The sequence below is a fragment of the Dipodomys spectabilis genome, unplaced genomic scaffold (genome assembly GCF_019054845.1).
Source record: "Dipodomys spectabilis isolate Male_0828 unplaced genomic scaffold, ASM1905484v1 ptg000018l, whole genome shotgun sequence".
Classification (NCBI taxonomy): domain Eukaryota; kingdom Metazoa; phylum Chordata; class Mammalia; order Rodentia; family Heteromyidae; genus Dipodomys; species Dipodomys spectabilis.
In genome coordinates this window covers 8,815,685-8,834,598 of record NW_024870695.1, presented here as the reverse complement: position 1 = coordinate 8,834,598, position 18,914 = coordinate 8,815,685, and the positions used below count along the sequence as shown (strand labels likewise).

General features: G+C 48.6%; 1 protein-coding gene across 4 annotated transcripts; it reads right to left on the bottom strand.

Annotated features, from left to right (window-relative positions):
* Positions 1 to 1,619: 1,619 nt before the first annotated feature.
* Cd300lg (CD300 molecule like family member g) lies at positions 1,620 to 17,672 on the bottom strand. 4 transcript variants are annotated; one of them, XM_042673731.1, is made up of 8 exons: positions 17,589 to 17,672; positions 16,335 to 16,673; positions 12,618 to 12,728; positions 11,703 to 11,787; positions 10,317 to 10,429; positions 8,397 to 8,461; positions 4,668 to 4,787; positions 1,620 to 3,196 (listed from the first exon to the last, which is right to left on the bottom strand). In XM_042673731.1, the coding sequence occupies exons 1-8, from the start codon at positions 17,629 to 17,631 to the stop codon at positions 3,083 to 3,085; spliced, it is 990 nt and encodes a 329-aa protein (XP_042529665.1). In that variant the 5' UTR covers positions 17,632 to 17,672; the 3' UTR covers positions 1,620 to 3,082. The 4 variants fall into 4 exon arrangements, with proteins under 4 accessions (XP_042529665.1, XP_042529662.1, XP_042529664.1 ...); XM_042673728.1 differs by lacking the exon at positions 4,668 to 4,787 and having other exon boundaries at positions 11,703 to 11,958; positions 12,591 to 12,728; XM_042673730.1 differs by lacking the exon at positions 12,618 to 12,728 and having other exon boundaries at positions 11,703 to 11,958.
* Positions 17,673 to 18,914: the final 1,242 nt, after the last annotated feature.

The window sequence follows — 18,914 nt, the reverse complement described above, 5'->3', positions numbered from 1 at the left end:
TCTTTCTGGACCCTGATTGTTTGTGGCTGGGGTTGGATGGGTAACTTTGGAGAGATCTGAGGATTGGGGAGCACATTTCATACAATTCTAGAATGGAATGATGTGTCTACTATTCTGTCTGTCCCTCTGCACTCTCGACACTTCGGTCCCCAGTAGTGACTCCTGCATGCTTGTGTCCAGGAATAGGAGCATTCAGTGGGGCTGAGGATTCAGGGACCCCATGGCTACTTCCTGTGGCTCCACATAGAAGAGCTGCCTCTCCAAGTTTCAGGTTTGTTCTCTATAAAGGTGCCAAGATGCCACGGGCTCTTCTGGTGCTGAGTTAGGATTGTTAAGAGGAGCTCCACACAGGGGCCATGAGAGATGTTGAAATGTTACTCTCCCAATCACCAGCACAACCAGAGGAAGAAAGATGTCACCCAGATGCCATCACAGAGTGTGTGTGTGTGTGTGTGTACACTGTGTGTGTGTGTGTGTGTGTGTGTGTGTGTGTGTGTGTGTGTGTGTGTGTGTGTGTGAAGTCCACCAGGGCTGGGAGTCAGTCATCTTCCCCTGGAGCTCTGCAGGGGACCTGGTGCACTCATCCTCCGGTATCACTGGATCCTCGCGAGCAGAGCTAAGGTGAGAAGGCTGTGCTGGCCAGGTGTGGGTCCTGCCCTCTTCCTTGCCTTTCTCCGGAGCCTCAGTCATACAGAAATAAGTGACAAAGCACTCAATGGCTGGTGATTCAGAGCCACCCACATGGGCTTAGATCACTTAGGTCATAGCTCAGAATTAAACATTATTTTTTTGGGGGGGGGTCCGGTCGTGGGGCCTGAACTCTGGGCCTGGGTGCTGTCCCTCAGCTCTTCAGCTCAAGGCCAGCGCTCTACCACTTGAGCCACAGCACCACTTCCGGCTTTTTTTCTTTTTGCTTATGTGGTGCTGGGGAATCGAACCCAGGGCCTCATGCATGCAAGGCAAGCGCTCTACCACTGAGCCACCTTCCCAGCCCCAGAATTAAACATTATTAAGCATCCCTCTTCTGAAGTACCTAACCCTTCCAAGCATAGAGACTGCATTCCTCATCAACTCACCTGCTACCATGCCACCATCTGCTGGGCCCCTTCCCCCTACCCTCTTTTTTTTTTTGGTTAGTCCTGGGGCTTGAACTCGGGTAGGCACTGTCCCTGAGCTCTTCAGCTTAAGGTGAATGCCCTACCACTTGAACAGCACCACTACCGGTTTTCTGGTGGTTAATTGGAGATAAGAGTCATGGACTTTCCTCCCCGGGCTGGCTTTGAACCGCAATCCTCAGATCTCAGCTTCCTCAGTAGCTAGGATTACAGGTGTGAGCCACCAGCACCCAGACTCCCACTTTTTTTTTTTTTTTTTTTTTTAATACTGGAGTTTGAACTTAGGGCTCTTTACTTGCTATGCTTACTCTACTACTAAGCCACACTCCCAGCCCTCCCTTGATTTTCTTATTCTGGATGATATTCTGTAGGACTAAAGGCATAAGCCACCAGCACCAGGTTTCCAGATCTTCCTTCATTCTCCAAATACAGATAAAGCACTTAACATTCCCTTGTGGAGATTCACTGTGCTATTTACTATTGTTATGGCAACATGAACCAGCAAAGATCAAGACTGGAGGATAAAGGAGTTTATTGCCAGCAACCCAAACCAGGCTAGTGCCAGAAAGAATTCAGATAGCGACGAAGGGGAGACCCTGGGTTTTATACAAGCTGGTTTCACACACACACACACATACACACACACACACACACACACACACATCCTGCATGCTCTCACCACCACCCAGCCCACCTCACATTTGGTTGTATTTCCCCTCTTGTTTTTTTTTTCTTACACATAATTCCCTGATGTTCTGTCTACCAAGTAACTTGTTGCATCTACAACTTGACTGCTTTCCTCCTTCACAATTATACACAGGTCTCCAGGCTTTCCAAATCTTTTATATGGCATTTATCAGCTGAAGAATGTGTCATTGTATCAGTGTGCCTCAGATGACTTAACTGATGCTCTATCACCAGACATTAAACTTGTTTGCCTTCTTGCTATAGTGAAGTGAGCATAGTTACAATCCCTAGTAACTATGTTCCTGGCAAAGAACTTTCTAGCAAAGGCCATTTTGCCAGAAGGTGGATAGGCGAGGCTGTCCACTGGAATGTGGGATTTGGGCTAACCACATGCGTCTATCTGGATGGATAACAGAAAGCCCACAGACAGAAATTGGACACATGGCCTGCAGTTGATCATCCCTCCTGACCTTTGCCCTTCTGCTACTTTCCACTTTCTATTTCTCCAGGGGGCTGGATTCAGGGTCCTTTAAGTTCGCTTCCTCTTCCCCTTTTGATACCCATCTTCAGCTTCCAACCTTCTCCCAGCCACCTGAGCACATAGAATATTAACTCTTTCTGGACAAGGAAGGAGCCAAGCCCCCTCCCTGACCAGGGAGGCCCCAGGAAGCCCCTGTTGGGTCATGGACACATCAGGAGAGATCATGCAGGAGATTTTCCTCTCCCCACTCCCCCGCCCTATACACACACTACAATATGGACTCTCTAAGCTAGAGAGTCCATCAGGCCACAGATGAGTCCTCACAGTCAGGTATGAGAATCACTGGGTACATCAAAAATGCAGAGTCCTGGGCCTAGGCTTCAGATGGTTTTGGTGGGTGTCTGTAGGGCTTGGAAATTTGAAGGGCTAAGGTACAGTTGGTGTACAACCTACTTCCCCCCTCTCAGCAGAGGATGCAGGAGAATTTCAGGGGGAAGAGTGGGCATGGGGCAGGGGGAGGTGGGGGAAGCAAGGCCTGCCATTGGCTACCTAGGGTGGGACAGGGAGGAGGGGTCCTGGAGGAAACAAAACTCAGCCCAGATCTGCTGAGCCTTGCCTGGCCCTGCTGAGGGTCCACAACTGTGCACCCTGCCCAGGGACATGAAACCACCATGCCCACAGGAAGGGGACCTGGGGAGTTGGGGGAGATGGATCCTGAGGCTGTGGCAAAACTTTCAGGAGAATTAGTACAAATTCAGCCAATCGGCTTTCTGGATGGGCCAGGAGGGCGGGGTTTGAATTACACAGGGATGAACTCTGAGAAGTCCGGCTCCTCCTGAGACATCTGGAGGGCAGGAGCCAAGATCATGTTTCCCTTGGGGTCCTCGGAAGGAGCCTCCTCTTCCTCTGTGGTCTGGAAAAGCAATAGTGGAGGTTAAAAAGCAGAGCCCAGAGGTCGTTTGGGTCTCCAGTCCTTTTCTGCGCTGTCTGTAGGGATGAAGAACTGATAACCCCTTCTCAGAGACCCCAGCTTTGCTTCATGCCAACTCCCAACCCATCCTCTCCTCCCTACCACATCAGAAGAATAGTTTCAGGCCCTCAGGCTAGATTCTGACTATGACTGAAAAATCCTGCCAGGCTAAAGCTCTTTTTGGAGGCAAGTGTCTGACTATGTAGCCCAGACTGACTTCAAATTTGCAATCCTCCTGCCTTAGCCTCCTGAGTGCTGAGATTATAGATATGCACTACCATTCTGGGTCAGCTTGGCTGATATATAGTTTTTTAAGCGGACTGCCAACTAGCAGCTTAAAACTTTCCATTCTTCCTCCCTCCCTCCTTCCCTCCCTCCTTTCTTTCTTTCTTTCCTTTTTTCTTTCTTTCTTTCTTTTTTTCTTTCTTTCCTTTCCTTTCCTTTCATGTGTGCTAACACTGGAGCTTGAACTCAGGTCCTCTCACTGGGCTTTCTCACCTAGAGTTGGTACTCTACCACTTGAACTACACCTTCCAGCTTTTTTCAGTTTTTGTTTTTGTTATTTTTTGCACTGGTCCTGGGACTTGAACTCAAGGCCTGGGCACTGTGCTGAGATTCTTTTTTTCAAGGCTAATGCTTTACTATTTGAGCAACAGCACCATTTCTAGCCTTTTATGTGATACTAAGGAATTGTATCCAAGGCTTCATGCATCCTAGGCAAGCACTCTACCACTAAGCCACATTCCCAGCCCTTAGGCTAACTTTGAACCATGATTCTAAGATCTCAGCCTCCAGAGTAGCTAGGATTATAGAAGTGAGCCACCAGCAGCCAGTGCTTACAGCTTTCTGGTTGGTTAATTGGAGAAAATCTCACAGCCACGTGCTGATGGCCCACACCTGTAATCCTAGCTACTTAGGAGGCTGAGATCTGAGGATTAAGGTTCAAAGCTAGTGCAGGAAAGTCTATGAGACCTCTATCTCCAATTAACCACCAGAAAACTGGAAGTAGAACTGTGGCTCAAAGTGATAAGAGTGCTGGCCTTGAGCAAAAATGTTTAGGGACAGGGCCCAGGCCCTGAATTCAAGCCCCATGATCAACAAATAAAAAAAAGACTCTTATAGACTTTCCTGCCAGAGCTGGCTTTGAACTGTGATCCTCAGATCTCAGCCTCCTGAGTAGCTAGGATTACAGGCTTGAGCCACCAGCACGTGGCTAAAAATTTTCTAAATAGGAAAAAAAAAAAAAAAAGGATGTGACCAAGAGCTCTGGTTGTCCGGGTGAAATGGGCCTGTGCTATGACGAGGTAGATGGGCCAATGTAGGAGTGTGGAGTTTGGAGAAAGGTTGCAGAGGAAAGATCCCTCTTCTCCATCCCTTCATTGCCCATGTGGATTCTGGGCCCTTCTGTCCACACCTGTCTGAGGCTCTGGATCTCCTTGCAGGGGCTGGCAGAGGGCTCTGGTTTGTCATCAGGCCTGATTGGCCCTGCGAGGCTGATCATGGCATCCTCAGGGGCCCAGCCGTTCCCCAACGCCTGTAAGAGACACTTATCAGAACAGTCTGTTCTTGGTAGCAGACATGGTCTGGGAGCCAAAAGAGGAGTAGCCAGTGGGTTGGAGTGGGGAAGGGAGGAGGGAGAGAACTAGGTAGGGCAGGGGTGAGAGGAAGGATATAGCTCCAAGGCCACTTTGTGACTTCCTATACCTCGTGTGACCATGGACAAGCTAACTCTCAAAAGCTGTTTCCTCAGCTGTTAAATGGGGATGTGAAGTTTTTCCCTCAGGATTATAATCGATCTATAGATAGCATCTTATAGCAACCTGTGAGAACTTCTGGGATGACTGGCTTGCTTTCGGTATGGTGTTTGTTTTAAACTCTAAAGCAGGAAGAAAAACAGGAGGGCTTGGAGACAGCAAAGCTGGTCATCCCACATTCAAGGACCAAGGCTACTGTTTTCTTCTTTCTTTTTGGTCAGTCATGGGGCTTGGACTCAGGGCCTGGGCGCTGTCCCTGAGCTCTTTTGTTCAAGGCTAGCACTCTACCATTTTGAACCACAGCTCCACTTCTGTTAATTAACCAATTCTGGTTAATTGGAGATGAGAATCTCATGGACTTTCCTGCCAGGACTGGCTTTGAACTGCAATCCTCAGATCTCAGCCTCCTGAGTAACTAGGATTTCAGGCATGAGGCACCAGTGCCCAGTTTTTTCTCTGTTTCTGTTTCTGTCTCTGTGTCTGTGTCTGTCTGTCTGTCTGTTTCTCTTTTCTTGCTAATGTTTGAGTCTCATACTTGCTAGGCAGGTGATCTACTGCAGAGTCACACTTCCAGTCCTGTTTATTTTTTGCCAGTCCTGGAGCTTGAACTCTGCTTTTGGTCTACCACCTGAGCCACAGTGTCACTTCTGGCTTTTTCTGTTTATGCAATACTGAGGAATCAGACCCAGGGTTTCATGCATGTTAGGCAAGCACTCTACCACTAATCTACATTCCCAGCCCTTGATGGTTATTTTTTATATAGGATCTCACTTTCTTCCCTCGAATATGCCTGGACTATGATCCACCTAATTTCAGCTTCCCGTAATTGCTTCCTACATCTAGTTTCCCTCTGTTGAGATGATGACCCAAGGATTTTTTTGGGGGGTAGAGGGGGTTAGGGCTGGCTGGCCTATAGCTTTTTTTTTTTGCCAGTCCTGGGGCTTGAACTCAGGGCCTGGCACTGTCCCTGAGCTTCTTTTGCTCAAAGACTCTATCACTGAAACGCCAGCACCATGTCCAGCATTTTCTGTTTATGTGGTACTGAGGAATCAAACCCACGGCTTCATGCATGCTCGGCAAGCACTCTACCACTAAGCCACATTCTCAGCCCTTGGCCTGTAACTTTGGTCTTCTCAATTTCAACTTCCCACATAGTATAGGAGGACAGGTATGCCCCCACTGTGCCCAGCTATGGGTTGAGAAGGGATCTCTACACTGGCTCCCACCTTAAGGCTCCATTTCCGCCCCCCTCGGTTGTGGGGCCTGAACTCTGGGCCTGGGCACTGTCCCTCAGCTCTTCAGCTCAAGGCTAGTGCTCTCCCACTTGAGCCAAAACACCACTTCTGGCTTTTTCTGCTTATGTGGTGCTGAGGAACTGAACCCAGGGCCTCATGCATGCAATGCAAGCGCTCTACCACTGAGCCACCTTCCCAGCCCCAAGGCTCCATTCTTGCAGACAAAGTAAAGCATCTCTTTCCCTCTCTGCACTGAATGTGAGATAAGAAAACCTTCAAGCCTTCCTTTCTGCTTCTAGCCTTGGCTGAAAGCCATCAGAAAACCAGCAAGGGACATAAACCAGGAAAAGCAAACACTCTCAGCTGATCATGACTCTGGCCTTTAGGGGCTCCCTGTCCCTTGCTTTCCTCCCAAAGGGGGTCTTTGCCCATGGGCCCAGGGCCTTTATATGTCCTCCAACTGCTACAGGATTCTCAGACAGAAGTCCAGGGCAGCCTTGTCTCCCAAAGGCTGTGGGGTGGGGAAGGAGGAGGACCCATGACCAGCTGGAACACAAGCCCTCTTCTTATGAGCCCAGGCCTTGCACCACAGCCAGGGGGTGGGGCTTGGAGAGTAATGAGCGGTGGCCAGAAGGCCTGCCTCCACGACTCTGTGACTTTTCCCTTACTCCCCTCGGCCACCTTTGGCCACCTTTGGCCTTGTCCGGCTTCCTAAGACAACAACAGCTGCTTCCTAAGTTATAGAAGAGCCCATTCCCATCCCAGCTCTCCCTAGTGGGATCAAGCCTTTTGTCCTCATTGGCGCCAGGAAAGAAAGAAATGGTAGCTTTCCTGGCTTGGTATTTGGAGGAGTCAGTCAGAAAATAGCCAGGGAACGTTGCTGGGAGGGGATGGTGGGGTAGAACCAGGTTCGCTAGCCTTCTCCCCATCTTAGGTGAGTGGATATGGGAGGAGCATCTCCTGCAGAGGCCAGGGAGGGTCCCGGAGCAGGTAGTTTGGGTAGGTTCTACCCCATGGAAGATGGGCACTCTTTCTGCCCCTGCTCCTTAAAGCACTGCCCTGAGCATGGGTTCCAGGGAAACTATGCCACTGTGGTCTCAGCCAAGGAAACTCAGAAACAACAAGTGTTCTAGAAAGAGAAGAAGGTGGAATCTAGGTCCATGGATGAATGCTGGTGACTCATACCTGTAATCCTAGCTACTCAGGAGGCTGAGATCTGAGGATTGTGGTTCCAAACCAGCCCAGGCAGCAAAGTTCAAGAGATTCTTTTTTATTTTTTTGTCGGTCATGGGGCCTGAACTCTGGGCCTGGGCATTGTCCCTCAGCTCTTAAGCTCAAGGCTAGCACTCTACCACTTGAGCCACAGTGCCACTTTCATTTTTCTGTTTATGTGGTGCTGAGGAATTGAACCCAGGGCCTCATACATGCGAGGCAAGCACTCTACCACTGAGCCACCTTCCCAGCCCCAAGAGACTCATCTCCAACTAACCAACAGAAAGCCAGAGGTATGGCTCAAGTTGTAGAGCGCCAGCCTTGAGTAGTTAAGGTATAGCACCTAAGCCCTGAGTTCAAGCCCCAGTACTGACAAACACACACACACACACACACACACATAAAGAAAAGTGTAGGGCCAACTGTCTATTTGGGCTACCACCTGGGTGACCTTGAACAACATCTTAAAGCTATACTTTGGGCCTCAGTTTCTTCTTTTGCTAAAGCACTCTCAGATTTGCAACTGCCTGAAGCGTTACACTCCACGGTCAAGGTCTTGGGGCCCCAGCCTGGGTTCTGAGGGGTTGGTTGGGACTAGTATGGGGCAGAGCTTATTTCTAACAGATAACATTCACCCCAGGTGCTGCCAGGTACGAGGGCTTTGAAGTGAGATCAGAGAAAGAGTAGGCCAGGTCATCTCCAATGCTCCTTCTGGACCCAGTGCTCATGTCCTGATTCTAATGGGAGGATAGGAAGAAGGATGGGGAAGAATGCAGCCCATGCTCCCGCATGGCCCCTAGTGCAAAGTTGGGGGGTGAAGGACCTCTCTGTCTGGCTTGTACCCTGAAGGCCTTACGCTGGCCTAGGGCCTCATAGAGCCTTTGGATCACACAGGACCAGAGGCAGGCAGAGCCCAGAGTCCTTCAGTCCCTCTATGCTTACCGAGCCTGGAAGGTAGACCTTCTCATCCTTCTGTTCATTTTTCTGTGTTTCCATGGCCAGCTGAGCTGAAAGAGACCCAGAAAGAACATCCTGAGGCTGGGAGCAGCCAGTTGTGGACAGCAGCCCCTCTCATAGTTCAGTGATCCCTCATGCTTTCCAGCTGAGGCTTCTAGAGGGAGCTGCAGGTTGGTGGAGTAGGAAGCCCCTTGTAGCTCAGTCCCTACAATCTCATTGGAGATTGTCTCTGGTGAGCCAGAAAGTAGTGGGGGAAACAGTCTCTATAGGAATGTGGTTGCTTCTCAAACTTAAAGGTGTTTGGACCTTTTCCAGTGTGTGTGTGTGCATGTGTGTGTGTGCGTGTGCATGTGTGCATGCGTGTGCCAGTAATGGGACTTGAACTCAGGGTCCCACACTCTCTCTTGGCCTTTTTGCTCAAGGCTGGCACTCTACCACTTGAGCTAGACCTCTTCTTTGTGGGTTTTTTTTTTTTTTTTTGCTGGTTAATTGGAGATAAAAGTCTCACAGACTTGTCTGCTCAAGCTGGCTTTGAACTGTAATCCTCAGATCTCAGCCTCTTAAGTAGCTAGGATTACAGGTGTAAGCCACTAACACCCAACAATTTATTGATTTATTATTATTATTATTGTCGGTCGTGGGGCTTGAATCTGGGCCTGGACACTGTTCCTCAGCTTTTCAGCTCAAGGCTAGCACTCCACCACTTGAGCCACAGTGCCACATCTGGTATTCTGGTAGTTAATTGGAGATAAGAGTCTCACAGACTTTTCTGCTTGGGTTGGCTTTGAACTGCGATCCTCAGATCTCAGCCTCCTGAGTAGCTAGGATTACAGGTGTGAGCCACTGGCACCCAGCTATTATAATTTTTTGAGATAATATTTTGCTACGTTGTCTGGGATATCTCAAGCTGCCAGGCTTAATGGATCTTCTTGAATCAGCCTCCAAAGTAGCTAAAACCAGAGAAACCCACCCCAGTCCCCAGCTTCCTTTGATATTTTGATATTGATTCCACATGGAGTTGATCATATTTTGGATATACCGAGTTAAAAAAGGTATACTATCAAAATTAACTTCATGAGTTTCTTCTTATGCTTTATCATGTAACTACTAGGAAAAAAATTCAAGTATATGTGTGGCTTGTATTCTATTTCCATTTGACACACATCTGTCATTGAGAACCTGAGGCTCAGAGTAGTTGGTGCCTTGCTTAAAGTCAAACAGCTAAAATGTAATAGAGCTGGAATTGGAACCCAAGCTTCTGAATGGGACTGAGCACCTCTAAAGACTCAATGTCCATCCTGTTCAATGATACCCTGGTCTTAAATGTCCCTTTGCCAGTCCCCACATAGAAGCTTGACCTGCAGAGACTGGACAAGAACTTGGTGACTTAATAGGACAGCAAGAAAAATGACCACTGGTCTGCCTGCCCCCTCGCTCACCTTTCTTTTTTTTAATACGTTTTTTATTGTAAAAATACTGTACAGAGGGGTTACAGTTACACGAGCAAGGTAATGAGTACATTTCCTATCAAGCATTGTTGCCTCCTCCTTTGTTTTTCCTCTCCCATCCCTTCCCTCCCACCTCCACAACGACACTCCCCACCCCACACCTAAATTGTAAAGCTCATTTTTCAACATAGTGTCTTGTGCATCTCATTGTGACAATGGGTCAACCTGTATCCCTATTTAAACATTTTGTTTTTTTTTCCTTCCCCTCCCCAAATGAGAGAAGTGTATATACAAGATGCAGGGCACCAACATCAAATACAGTGAAAACAGGGGTTTTATTGTGGGGGAGAAACATACAAAGAAACAAAAAAAAATCACATGGTACATTGTAAACATGTTAGAAACAAAAGCCAGCAAGAAAAAACCACTCGTGTCCCTATCTTGGGGCCTCACTCACCTTTCTTTCTCCACTGGAAGATATGGCTGCCGAAGGCAATGAGGCCCGTGGCCAGCAGAAGTGACAAGATCACCAGGACTGGAGCCAACTTACGAACCATTGGGATGGTCACACTGTGGGGGCAAGATGGAAGGAGCCTGGTGTTCAAAGCCATCTAGGAAAATCTGTGAGACTCATCTTTAACCACCAAAAAGCTGGAAGTAGGACTGTGACTCAAATGGTAGAGTGCTAGCCTTGAGCCAAAGAAACTCAGAGACAGTGCTCAGGCCCTTACTTCAAGCTCCAGCTCCAGGACTGTCTTTCACACACACACACACACACACACACACACACACACACACACACACACACACACACACTATCATGTACAGACAAGCTGGGTGTCTGTGGCCCACACCTGTAATTTTTTTTGGGGGGGGGCCTGAACTCTGGGCCTGGGCGCTGTCCCTCAGCTCTTCAGCTCAAGGCTAGTGCTCTACCACTTGAGCCACAGCACCACTTCCGGCTTTTTCTGCTTATGTGATGCTTAGGAATTGAACCCAAAGTCTCATGCATGCAAGGCAAGCACTCTACCACTGAGACACCTTCCTAGCCTGACACACCTGTAATCTTAGCTACTCAGGGGACCAAGATCTGAGGATGGTGGTTTACAGTCAGCCTAGGCAAAGAAATTCCTGAGACTCTTTATCTCCAGCAAAAAATCAGAAATGGAGCTATGGCTGGAGTGGTAGAGTACTGGACTTGGGGAAAAACAAAACAAAATAAAACTCAGGGAAAGCACCCAGGTTCTAAGTCCAAGCCCTACCTAGTTCTTGTGTGCATGTTCTCTCTCTCTCTCTCTCTCTCCTTCTCTCTCTCTCTCTCTCTCTCTCTCTCTCTCACACACACACACACACACACACACATACAGAGTATAGGCTACAGCTGAGAGAGGTAGGTTCTAGGGCCAGGTGGACCCTTCACCTCTGGTGGGCCTGTGTGTACCAGAAAGCTGGCTCTTGTAGTATGGAATGTATACTGTTCAAAGGCCTCTACAGAGAAATGGGGCTGAAATCTACCCTTTATGCAGATGGTGGCTATGACAAAGGCTTGTTTGCTTGGGAGAATGAGTATTAGGGTCAATGTGTGTGTGTGTGTGTGATGGTTAGGGATTGCATTCTTGCTTGGCTTTCTTGTATGGCTGATGTTCTGCTACTCGAGCCACATCTCCAGTCCAGCTTTTTGCTGGTGAATTTGTGATGGAGTCTCGTAGACTTTTTTGCCTAGGCTGGTTTCACACCTCAATCCTCCCGGTCTCAGCCTCCCAAGTAGCTAGGTATCTGGTGAGTTTCAGGTCTTATTGGCTCAAAGGCACTTTAGTATGGCTGATCACCTGTGCTTGCTCACCTGTGCTTGGAGCGGCTGCCGCTGGGGACAGGATTGGTGTCCTCAGCTGTGGTGGAGTCCACCAGGATGGCTGGATGGGAACTCCCTGCATGGGGAGAGGTCGTTGTATGAGGAGAGGTCTCTGCCTGTGGAGAGGTTCCTGGGTAGGGGGAGGGTGTTGCAGGCCATTTTGGGGCCACCCCTGTGGACGGTGTGGCCTCGATCCCTGTTTTCCCCTGCTTGACTGTGGTGATTGTCGGGCGGAGATCAGAAGACACTACAAGTCCAAAAGCAATGCCTCAGCACCCTCACGGGTCCCCCAGCCCCGCCTCCCCCCCCCCCCCCCCCCCCCGCTGTGACCCTAGAACTTTAGCTTCCCCAGGACCAATTTCTCAGATCATTGTCAGCTAAAGGACCAACCCTAAGCAATCAAGCAGAGGCCTAGGTGAGGCCCTTGTGAGCAAGCAGGTCACCAATTAGGTACCTCCATGCATAGTTTTAGCTTCTTTCTGTGCAACTTCTGCAACCCTCACCCCCACCCCCGCCACCTACAAGAAGCCCACCTACCAACCACTTTCAAACATTCAGGACCTGGCAGGGCAAGGTTGTAAGGATGCATTTAAAGGTCAGGGCCCAAGGTCAGACTTTGTGGCTCAGCCTAGATCCTGGATGGAGCAGAGTGAGGATGAGCTTTGAGGTCAGCCTCTGGTCCCTTCCTGGCTCTTCCCATGTGACCTGAAGCAAGCACGCTCACTCCCGGAGCCTCTGCTTCCTCAGCTTAGCAGGCTGGCTCCCAGGTTTATTGGGGAGCACCTGACTGGTGATAAAACCCCATGGCAGGTATCAGGTAGATACTCATTATGATGTTTCCTGAAGTAGTGGGGGAGAAGGGACTGAAAAACCATTCACTCAATTCTTGGGGCTGAGTACGCCAACCTTTTGACTTGGGCTGTGGGCGCTGCAGGCTCCGTACAGCGATAAGAGGCTGGAAGGAGGGAGTGGGAGGTGGACAGCAGTGGCCAGTGGTACTGGCGCTGCCCCGATTTCCTAGAGGAAAGGGAGAGGCTGTTCTCAGGGGAGGCAGGAGACATAGGGGCAATCACTGGTCCTACCTGGGAGCAGCTCCTGCTTTCCTCCCAGAGGTTATGGCTGATTCTGAGTCCTCCCCCACTGTACTCTCTTGGCTTCCCATTACTTCAGATTTCTTGTGACCCTCAACTGCCCATCAACCAGCTCCTTCCAGGCCATCCTACCTACAGATATCCTTCCTTTCTTCCTTCTCTTCTTTCCCTTCCCTCCCTCCCTCCCCCACCCTCCCTCCTTCCCTCCCTCCCTTTCTCCCTTCCTTCCTTCCTTCCTTCCCTCCCCTCCTTCCTTCCTTCCTTCCTTCCTTCCTTCCTTCTTTCCTTCCCTTTTCTTTTTCTTTTTCATTTTGTGCTAGTACTGGGCTTCACCTCAATGCCTTATGCTCTCACTTGCCTTTTCCACTTGAGGCTGGCACTAGACCACTTGAGCCACAGCTTCACTTCCAGCTTTTTGGGGATTTTTTGGAGATGAAAGAGGCTCATGGACTTTCCTGCTAGGGCTGGCTTCAAATCATGGTCCTCAGATCTCAACTTTCTGGGGTAGCTTGGATTACAGGCATGAATCACCAGCACTTGACCTACTGCAATCATTTCTTTGCTGGCTCTTTTGCCAGGCTGGGAATGCCTCAAGGGCACAAAGCCTGTCCTCTGCCCAGCATGATAGACAGAAACCTGGCTACCCCTTGAAGCTGCCCAGTTCCCCCATGGCTATCAGCAACTCCTTCAGTCTTTCCTAGCCACAGCCAGGCTAGAACATCCCCTTCCCTCCCTCCCTCCCTCCTTCCCTCCCTCCCTCTCTTTCTTTCTCTCTCTCTCTCTTTCTTTCTTTCTCTCTCTCTCTTTCTTTCTTTCTTTCCTGGTCCCAGGGTTTTTTCACTCAAGGCTAGTGCTCTGCCGGGCACTGGTGGCTCACGCCTGTAATCCTAACTACTCAGGAGGCTGAGATCTGAGGATCATGATTCAAAGCCAGCCCAAGCAGGAAAGTCTGTGAGACTCTTATCTCCAGTTAACCACCAGAAATCTAGAAGTGGCGCTGTGGCTCAAGTGGTAGGGCACTCACCTTGAGCTCAAAAGCTGAGGGACAGTGCCCAAGCCCAGAGTTCAAACCCCATGACCGACCAAAAAAAAAAAAAAAAGACTAGTGCTCTACCACTTGAGCTACACTTCACTTCCAGCTTAATGGTGGTTAATTGGAGATAAGAGTCTCATGGATTTAACTGTCCCAGCTGGTTTTGAATCATGATCCTCAGATCCCAGCTTCCTGAATCACTAGGATTACAAGGATGAGCCACTCATGCCTGGCTAGCTTTCCCATTCTCTATTCTAATACACACTCACTTTCTTATTGGTTTTTTTCTAAGTAGATAACAAAAACCTTCTGCAAATGAAGAGTATCTTTTACTCTTCAGCTCTCTAATTCTCCATTTTGTCCTTTTTCATTGCCTAGCCTCTCCAAACAAGGATGAAGAAAGAAATGATAATAGAGACAGTTGTCTTGTCTGGACCTTTCTAGAAATTCTTCTAGATGTTTAAATGCTAGAGATAGCTCCCATTGGCTAAGGCAAGTGGATTTTCTCAGGAATTTGGAGAGCTGATTGTTTTAAACCATTGGTTTAACTGGCCACAGGACCAACTATATCACAGAAAAAGACAACTGCAACAAATCCGTGTCCCCAGCCTGCTGCCAACCATCTAGCAGCACAGCCATCCGCCTTCCTCATTTTCAGTGGCTCAGCTGTCATCAGAGAGAGGCCAGCAAGGTTAGACATGGGAAGGCAGGAAAGCATGTATCACACACAGCATTGAACAGGGGAGAACCACAAACACAGGTACAATCGATCCAGCTAGGCGTAAATGACAGGTGGGCACTGATAAGAAATGGAAGAGCCTGGAGAATCTTATAGATGAGAGAGGACATATTTTCTATATGTGTTTTTTTCCCTTAAAAAAAAGATGGATCCCAGGGCCTTTCACATACTAGGCAGCCAGCATTCCTCCACTGAGCTATATCTCCTCCCCATCCATGTGTTTTTGATGCTGCAGTTATTGTTCAGTGAATTTAACTTTATTCTCCTGAGCCATGGCTAGATGCTGGGGGCTCACGCCTGTAATCTTAGCTTGTCAGGAGACTGAGATCTGATGATAGAGGTTCAAAGCCAGTCTGAGACTCTTATCTCCAATTGACCACCAAAAAAAAAAAAAAAAGCCAGAAGTGGAGCTGTGTTCAAGTGGAAGAGTGCTAGCTTTGAGCACAAAAGCTCAGGTACAGCACCCAGGCCCTGAGTTCAAGCCCTAGGACTGGCAATAATATATAAAATAAAATAAAGAGCCATGGATGAATGGAAGCACTCTGGCTCTGAGGCTGGGCCTGAGGCTGGATGGTTTCAGTTCTGGGCCTGAGAAGGGAATAAACAGAGCCAAAGTTGTCAGTGCTCTGCTGTTATGGTATTGTTTTGTTTTGTTTTAATGTTCCAGTACTGGCACTTGAACTCAGGGCCTGGGTACTGTTTCTTAGTGCTTTTTTTTTTAAGCTGGAGCTCTATCACTTGAATTCCATATCTACTTCTACTTTTTGCTGCTTAATTGGAGATAAGAGTCTCTGAGACTTGTCTGCTAGGGCTGGCTTCAAACTGTGATCTTCAGATGTCAGCCTCCTGTGTAGCTAGGATTATAGGCATTGAGCCACCAGTGCCAGGCAATGACTTGCATTTGAATCCTTGCTCTACCACTTCCTGCCATGAGACCTCAGGTAAATCACTGAGTTTCCTAGGCTTGGTGCCCCATCTGTGAAATGAGGGTAAGACCTCCCTTGCATTTGCCAATCAGAAAACCCACTGTCCTGGCCTGCTGTGGCTTCTCAGCTACAAATGGGGTTCCCAGTTCCCAGGAGATGCTCTATCCCCAGCCCCTAGAATCCTCATGTCCTCCCCAAATGGCTGGCTCCTAGACACACCTAGCACTAAAGCCACCAGCAGAAGGAACCACATGGTTATGGCTTAGGTGACACTGTGGGCTGGCTCTGGGATGCAGCCTCAGGGGAGCCCAGGAAATCTTGGCCCCAGGAAAGAGAAAGAGAGAAACAGATAGACAGACAGACAGACAGACAGACAGACAAAGACAGAGAAAGAAACAGACAGAGAGACATGCACGGGGGGGGGGGGGGGAAGAGAGGGAGGGAGGGAGGGATGGGAGGGAGGGAGGGAGAGAGAGAGAGAGAGAGAGAGAGAGAGAGAGAGAGTCAGTCTGTGCATCTGTTTGTCCTTATTCCCCTTGGGATGTCTATCTTGTCCCCAGATCCTCCAGTGTACCTGATCACAGAGGAAAGGCGCTGAGCGGAACCTGACAGGTTGGCGGTGCATCCACTCTGTTGTGTGTCAGTGGTATGATGGGGGTAGCTGAGACTCAGCTGGCACTGTCTGTGGTCCCAATGATGTTCAGTACCTGACCCCTAGTGACCTCACTGTGACTTCAAGATACTTGTGAGGCTGGAACGGAAAACTGAGCTCATGGCAGGTGCCCTAATTTCCCCTCTACCTCACCTCTCTTCCGGGAAGGGGGAATACGGTACCTGGAAAGACAATCAGCGTCACCTCAAAAATCTTATCGGGGCCCAGGATGTTGACACCACACCAGTATTTCCCAGTATCTTCCAGGGTGAGGTGCTTCACTGTCACTGTGAACGCGAGCTCTTGGGGGCTGTCCCGGATGGACAACCTGTCCTGTGTCACCTCCTGGTCACCTCTGGTGTAGATGGTGTTCGAGCAGCGGGAGATCAGGAGCCCGCCCTGCTTGCACCAGTATTTCCCATGCTTTATCCACTCTTGGCTGTAGGTACATCTCACAGCCAGGGTGTCGCCTTCAAAGCCGCTTATCTCTTTCGGGCCCTTCATGGCTCCATTACCTGAAACTACAGCAGGATTGGAGGTGAGAATTCCCCGACCCGAGTCTCAAGCTTAAGACTAGAAGTTTCCATTTTACTAAGATGAAGGAAGGCTTTCTTGTCAGCCCTTCCGGGGGCGTCCCTAGGATCCAGTATGCTCCCCACCTAGTAGGGCTATTGCTCTTTCTCTAAACTGCCTCTCTACCGGGGTGGGGGACAGCTGGGAGTTTCAATCCAAGAATTGCCATTTAGTACCTGTGTGACCTTGGAGAAGTTGCTTAACTTGTCTGGGCCTCTGAGTCTTCTTATTTATACTTGATGGTAATATTGTTTCATTGCTTTTAAAAGGCTACTATAGGCAAACCACATCATAATTTTATGATCCACTAAGAAAAAAATCCACTATCAAGTGAATATTAGTTAGAAGGTACATCCTGATTTTAGGTGTTAAAGATAAAGAAAGAAAAGAAATGTGGAGAGCTGGGATGCTCTCTGTTTTGTATTTTTTTTTAAATGCTTCATGCCTGTAATGCTGGCTATTTGAAAGGCTGGGATCTGAAGATCATGGTTTGAAACCAGACTAGGCAGAAATATTGAAAAGACTCACCTCCAATTAACCAGCACAGAAGTAGGGACATGTAGCTCAAGTGGCAGAGCACCAGCCATGTGAAAAGCAAAACAAAACAGAAAAGCAAAAGAAAAAAAAGCTAAGGGAGAATGCAAGGCACTGAGTTCAAGTTCCCATGCGCACGCGCATGCACACGCACACACACACACACACACACACACACACACACACACACTGAGCTGGCCTGTGAGTTGATAGAACATGGTAGTCCTTTATCTCTCAGGTTGTTGGGAGTGGCAGAGCAGAGATTCAACAAAGGTTTTCTCCTCTCTACCAGAGCCCCATGTCCCTCCCGCCACCTGCTGCCACCTCACCTGGTAGCACCAGACATGCCCACAGCAGAACCAGCCCCTGCATGGTGTGTGCAGAACAGATGCTGCCTGCAGCTGGGAGCTCTTCTCTGAGCCTCGAGCCTCTGATCATTTAGCTTCCTGAAAAAGCCCCAGATCAGGACGAGGAAGGGAGAGGAGGGGTCACGAGTCATCCCTCTGCAAACCCAGCCAGGAAGGCGCCTCTGCCCTTCCCTTTGCTTAATAACCCTTTGCTTAATAATACCGCCTCAGCCTGCCAATCACACCAGTGCTTCCAGGAGCTTAAACTGTGGTTTGGGCACCCCCATGGGGTCTGTAGGTAGAATTCAGGGAGTCTATATACTTGGATGTGGGGAGGGATGACATATTTGACCTTCAGAAAAAAATGACATATTGACCTTCAGAAGCCTCTGATATTTAGATTTTCCTTCCTTTTTTTCTTTTCTTTCTTTCTTTTTTTTTGGTCAGTTGTGGGCTTGAACTCTGGGCCTGGGTCCTGTCCCTCAGTTTAGTGCTCTACACTTGAGCCACAGCACCATTTCCTGGATTTTCCTCCTATTAGGAGTGTGGGGTTAGTGGAACTGTAACTGTTTGCCAACAAAAGTGGCAGATCTTGGCGATGCAGCTGTTGCTAATATCCAGAAATACCTACTTGGAAACTTAGGTCTTACCTATAGCAGTTAGCTATTATAGTGTTTAACCAAGAAGCTTGTTTACTTATTACGATGTTGTAAAATTGTATGTTTTTGGATAACCGTCTCATTATGCTTAAGTGTATGTTTATATATGTGTATGTGTGTGTGTATGTGTGTGTGTAATGGTCCATATATATAAAGGAATATGGCGCGCGCGCACACACACACACACACACACACACATATATACACACACACATATGTGTGTGTATGTGTATGTGTAATGGCGTATTAATCTAGGTGATGGACAATAGTACCGGGTCTAGGACCCGGCCTATTCCATAGTCCCAGAGTCGCAGTACCTCCTTTGGCCACCGGGTGGCGGTACAAGCAGGGCTGAGATGAGTCTGGCTCCTGGTGCTGCCAGGATGGTTCCCTGGGATTTCTTGCTGCTTGAAACAGCAAATCAGTGGTTGATTTCTCACAGCAAATTTCAATCCTCCTTAAGGAACAAAATCAACACACACACACTAGGTGGAGCTCTGGCACAATTTTGTTTTCCAAAATAGAGAGCTTTTTTCCCCCCACCCTCACTGCGAAGTTGATACATGTTGTAAGCAATTTTTTATGCTTTAGAAAACCTCCAATACTATGTTGACACAATTCCTTCCAGTTGGAATTTTACCCAGCAAGG